General features: G+C 49.1%; 2 protein-coding genes across 2 annotated transcripts in view; one reads left to right on the plus strand and one right to left on the minus strand.

Moving 5' to 3' along the window:
- Positions 1 to 2,180, minus strand: part of LOC308175534 (proteasome subunit beta type-7-like) — a gene marked incomplete at its 3' end in the record, with an annotated part of 5,076 nt that extends 2,896 nt beyond the window's left edge. The window contains exons 1-4 of the mRNA XM_080551185.1: positions 2,051 to 2,180; positions 1,568 to 1,661; positions 1,184 to 1,281; positions 608 to 748 (exon numbers count right to left, since the gene is read on the minus strand). Of these exons, the coding sequence (XP_080407311.1) occupies positions 608 to 748; positions 1,184 to 1,281; positions 1,568 to 1,661; positions 2,051 to 2,109 (392 nt within the window). The 5' untranslated portion in view covers positions 2,110 to 2,180. The remainder of the gene's footprint in view (positions 1 to 607; positions 749 to 1,183; positions 1,282 to 1,567; positions 1,662 to 2,050) is intronic.
- A 204-nt stretch (positions 2,181 to 2,384) lies between these two features.
- Positions 2,385 to 4,865, plus strand: LOC308175537 (proteasome subunit beta type-6-B like protein-like; the record flags this gene model as incomplete). The annotated part of the gene is made up of 5 exons (XM_080551188.1): positions 2,385 to 2,432; positions 2,858 to 2,928; positions 3,748 to 3,879; positions 4,016 to 4,142; positions 4,721 to 4,865. Coding segments are annotated over 5 exons (523 nt in total), but the record flags the coding sequence as incomplete, so codon positions are not given.
- Between the last annotated feature and the right edge of the window lie 438 nt (positions 4,866 to 5,303).

Consider the following 5,303-nt stretch of genomic DNA (forward strand, 5'->3'; position numbering starts at 1 on the left):
CCCCTTTAATAATACCAATTGGTGTTGTATTTGATATCGTTGGAAAGCCTGATTAGTCACCTTTAGAACGAGGTACAACGTGTAAGGATCATGCATTTGTGGAATGAGCAACACAGCTAACCGTGTGGGTAGCGGCCCAACATCTTTTGCCAAAATCCCCTGCAATATTCTTCTGTTGGTATTCACTCTCGTTTTGAGCTTCAAGTGCTGGCAGGTGTATGCCAATTCTGGGGCCAGTGGCGATCCCATATCGCCAGAATCTGGGACCTAACTCTATCCTCCAACTTTTTTTGAGGAGTTTAAGTTTATTAACCATTTAGCAGACGCTTTTATCCAACGTGACTTACAATTACAGATTCGAGGGAGAGTTTCCCTGGAGTAACTGAGGGCTAAGCGCCTTACTCAAGGGCACACTGGTGGTGGTGTTCCCCAGGTGGGATTTGAACTCATGACCTTCTGATCATCACCAGTCTATCTCAACTCACTATCCACTAGGACACCACTACCCCGGCTTAAAGCAAACAAAAAAACAACAACACGGACTGGGATAATCACACACACACACACACACACACACACACATACACACACACACACACACACACACCTGAATAGCATGTCCTGTAGAATGTTGGCTGCCATGACGACGCGTGGGTTCCTGCCACTGTTCATGGAGAAGATGGTGAGGTTGGAGGACAACACGTCTGTGGTCTTCTCTGTGTCGGCCGCGGTCCCCGCCCCACAGCAACTGGGGGGGGGGGGGGGTTACGTGTTTTTAGCATGTTCATGTTCTATCAGCACGTTGTGACGTGCTAAACATGCAGTTAGGTGTTCGTAGCGATGTTCCTTTTTAGCGCCAGGCTACATGCTAGCAGCTGTTTGGCGTCTGTTAAGAGCACGTTTCTCTGCTGTTTGGTTTGAGGTGTAACAACATTTTGAATAAGCATCTTCTTCTACTATAGTTTCAGATGTATGACATGACACATCATTTTAAAAACAGAAGAATGGGCCATTTGAGGACTCTTTAACCAGACCCAGTCACAAATCTTAATTGCAAAAAAAAGTGGATTTTACATGGCTACATGATGGCACACCTTGCCTTTTCAACCAAAAACAACAACAACAACAACAACAACAACAACAACAACATCTATCTGCCACACTCTGCCTGGCTGCTACTCACTAGATATTGGGGGCGATGTAGTGGATCTTGGCGCACATCTTATCCGCCACCACCTCACCAGAGGTGGCCCGCGTGTCTGCGCCCAGCACCACCCCATCCTGGACGAAACAATAATAAACAACAACAACAACAACAACAACAACAACAGGATACTTCCATCAGTCACAGCGTCTATACATCAGTGAGGATGTAAACAACTGTTTTAGTCACGTTAGACCAGACTAAGCTAACCTGGAATAACAACGACTCAAACTGCCTTGGCCTTTCTAGGACGAAATTGACTGAGTTAAAGTAGTTGTTGTTATTTGATTTCATGCCATACATTACGAGAGACCCATCCTCCGATGTCTACCTCCACCAGCCTCCCCTGATCCACACACTCACCTTGAACACCAGCCCAGCTATGGTGGTACCTGTCTTCACAGGTGAGGGAGCCTTGGTGCTTCCTCCGCCAAACAGGCCCTCCAGAGCAACATTTCTATGTACGGAGGAGAAATAAAGAGATTATTATATTATACATACAGACCCACAGGGATGTAACAGCAATGCCGTCAGCAATACAACACAATCGTCAATCACACACTGATGTCATTCAACCCCATCAGAATGACTCATTTGACTGATGGATGGATGGACACTCCTAAAGATAAATGAACCCAACATAACACAAAACGTGTCACTTTCATATGAAAAGACACAATTCCCAATAATTCTATTGAAATATTTACTAGATACTAAAAAAATAAATCACTTTCGCTTTTGATATAGGCGCGTTATGTGTTGGAGACTGAGGATGATTGGAAGTTTAACTATTCACACTGAATGTAATAATTGTTCTTTATAGATCAAATACTCGTCTTAGCTTACCTGGAAGAGTTGTCGAAGTTAAATCCAGGTGACGGTGCTTCCAGAGCTGACAGCGACATACCTGAGGACGAACTTTAATACACTTAGCAGACTTCCCTCTCCTCTCCCTCTGCACGGCCGGACCACGGCGCTGTTCACTTCTGGTGACAATTAAGGCTGCGTTCGTAAACTCGCCCTGGAAATCTGTTCAGCACTCATGGAGTGCCCTCTTGTCCAATCAAATTACTTGGTTCCTTTATGACGTTGAACCCAGTGTGCGCTCCGGCGCTCTCAGAGCAAGTTTCCTAACGCAGCCCAGGTCTGTATCCCTCCTCCACCGTGTCCGAGGGAGATCATGGACGGACACTTTATGGACTCGCAGATCAAAGGAGTTAGCACAGGCGTGAGTAGCTGCAACTCTGTTTCATAATGTTTGAACCTTTTAATTATAAATAAATATTCAATGACTGCTGTGAAACAACAACAACAAAACGTTAAACCCTGTCCGGCCAATTTACAATTGAACACCTGTGGATTTTAAAAATCTATCGTTTATTTATGTGGTTTGTCGTTTATTATTACATTGAATTCCAGAAGAAAGTGTTTATAAACTCGAGTAAATGTCGTTCTTGTCGCACGACGAAAATACATTTAAAAAGAGTTACTTTCGTTTTCGACTCTCACTATTCAATTCCTCATATCACATCCAGGGCAGACAGTATTAGGCTACATTCACTATCTTTCTTTCCACACATGCATTATTTTACAGAGACCTCTTCTCACTTCCCAACTCAAACTAACCTGACCAGGGTATCTGTTCTTCCCCAGACCACCATCCTGGCGGTGACCTACGATGGAGGGGTCATCATCGGGTCTGACTCCAGGGCGTCCATAGGGGGGTGAGTGACAATTATGTTTGTCGTTTGTCGTCAATTATGTTTGTTGCATATATAGATAGATAGACAGACAGACAGTCAGACAGAAAATACAGTACCAATATGAGTGAATAAATATACTGTACAACTTAGTGCAAGAACATGTAAAGTGCAAGGTGCGATGATCAGGAGTTATTGAGGAGGGCTATCGCTTTGGGGACCTGGTGGCCCTGTAGCGCTGTCCAGAAGGGAGTCATTCAAACAAGCTGTGAGCTGGATGTGAGGGGTCAGCCACAAGCCTGCGTGCTCTTTTCAGTGATCTGGAGCTACGAAGGTCTGTGATGGGAGGCAGGGGGCAGCCGATGATCCGCTCAGCTGTCCGTACGACTCTTTGTAGCATGGCCTTGGATCGGGCAGACGCAGAGTCGTACCAGACAGTGATGGAAGATGTTAGGATGCTCTCTATGACGGCCCTGTAGAACTGGACCAGGATGTGACGACTTTAGCAGAGACCTTTATCCAAAGCGACTGACAACAAACACATTTGTTATTCGTACGTACCTTCTCCATGTTCGACCTTTGACTTTTTTAAAGTAATTTTTTCCGAGTGGGGCAGTCCCACTCATATTTTTTTATTATTATTATTATTATTATTATTATTGTGATAGAGACAGTAGAGACTGACAGGAAGGATGGGTGAGAGAGAGAGGAGAGATGACATGCAGGATATGTCCGCGTCCGCGGCCGGAATCGAACCGGGAACCCTGCGGTTACGTGGTCAACGCTATGTCCGCTACGCCACCTAAGCGCCCCGATGTTTGACCTTTGACCTCTGACCCCCAGGTCGTACGTGTCGTCCAAGACCATCAACAAGCTGATCCAGGTCCACGACCGCATCTTCTGCTGCATCTCCGGGTCGCTGGCCGACGCGCAGGTCGTCACCAGGGCCGCCAAGTTCCAGCTGTCCCTCCACAGGTAGAGACCCCCCGACCCTGACCCCCCCTCTCCTGACCCTGACCCCCCTCTCCTGACCCTGACCCTAACCCTAATCTTCTGTGTGTCCTCTCTGTGTGTGTGTGTGTGTGTGTGTGTGTGTCCTGTATGATGGCAGCGTGCAGATGGAGCGCCCCCCCCTGGTGAAGGCAGCAGCCAGCGTGCTGAAGGGGCTCTGCTACGACAACAAGGAGGAGCTACAGGCTGGGTTCATCACCGCAGGCTGGGACAGGCATGGACCCCAGGTACACACACACACACACACACACACACACACACACACACACACACACAGAGGGACAGGAGGCATGGACCCCAGGTACACACACACACACACACACAGAGGGAAGACACACACACACACACACACACACAGAGGGATGACACACACACACACACACAGCTTGCCGCCATTGGTGTGTGAATGGGTGAATGAGAGGCCGTTGTAAAGCGCTTTGGAGCAGCAAAAAAGGCGCTATATAAGTGCAGTCCATTTACCATTACACAGACACAGACAGACAGACAGACAGACACACACACACACACACACACACACACACACACACACACGCACACACACACACACACACACAGTCCAGCATGTTTGTCTCATGACGGCTCAAGGTTGAAAATCTGAGAGAAAATAGGATTATCCTTAGGTACTGTGCGTGTGTGTGTGCGTGCGTGCATGTGTGTGTGTGTGTGTGTGTTTCATTCCCACTGTGACCCTGGGTGGTATGTTACTGAAGGTGTGTGTGTGTGTGTGTGTGTGTGTGTGTGTGCGTGTGTGTGTGTGTGTGTGTGTGTGTGTGTGTGTGTGCAGGTGTACGTTGTGGCCCTGGGGGGGATGTTGCTAGGACAACCGTTCGCCCTCGGGGGCTCCGGCAGCACCTACATCTACGGCTACGCAGACGCCAAGTACAGACCGGACATGACCAGAGACGACTGTCTCTCCTTCTGCACCAACGGTAGGGAGGGGGGAGGGGGGGAGGGAGGGAGGGAGGGAGGGAGAGAGGGAGGGAGAGGGACATGACCCGCGAGGATTGTCTGGCCTTCGCCACAAATGGTACCGTGGGAGGAGGGAGGGGGAGAGAGAGGGAGGAGGGAGGGAAGGAGGGAGGTAGGGAGGAAGGGAGGGAGGGAGGGAGGGAGGGAGGGAGGGAGGAGGGAGGGAGGGGGGGGAGGGAGGGAGGGAGAGAGGGAGGGGGGGAGGGGAGGGAGGGAGAGAGGGAGGGAGGGAGGCAGAGATGGCGGGAGGGAGAGAGAGACATGACCCGCCAGGACTGTCTCACCTTCGCCACCAACGGTACCGTGGGATGTTAGACACTAGGGGAGAGAAGAGGAGGAGGGAGGGGGTTGGACATTCAGAGCTGCTTCATAACAACATGAAATGCTTTGATCTACCC

Source organism: Nansenia antarctica (genome assembly GCF_963989245.1).
Source record: "Nansenia antarctica genome assembly, contig: SCAFFOLD_478, whole genome shotgun sequence".
Lineage (NCBI taxonomy): Eukaryota > Metazoa > Chordata > Actinopteri > Argentiniformes > Microstomatidae > Nansenia > Nansenia antarctica.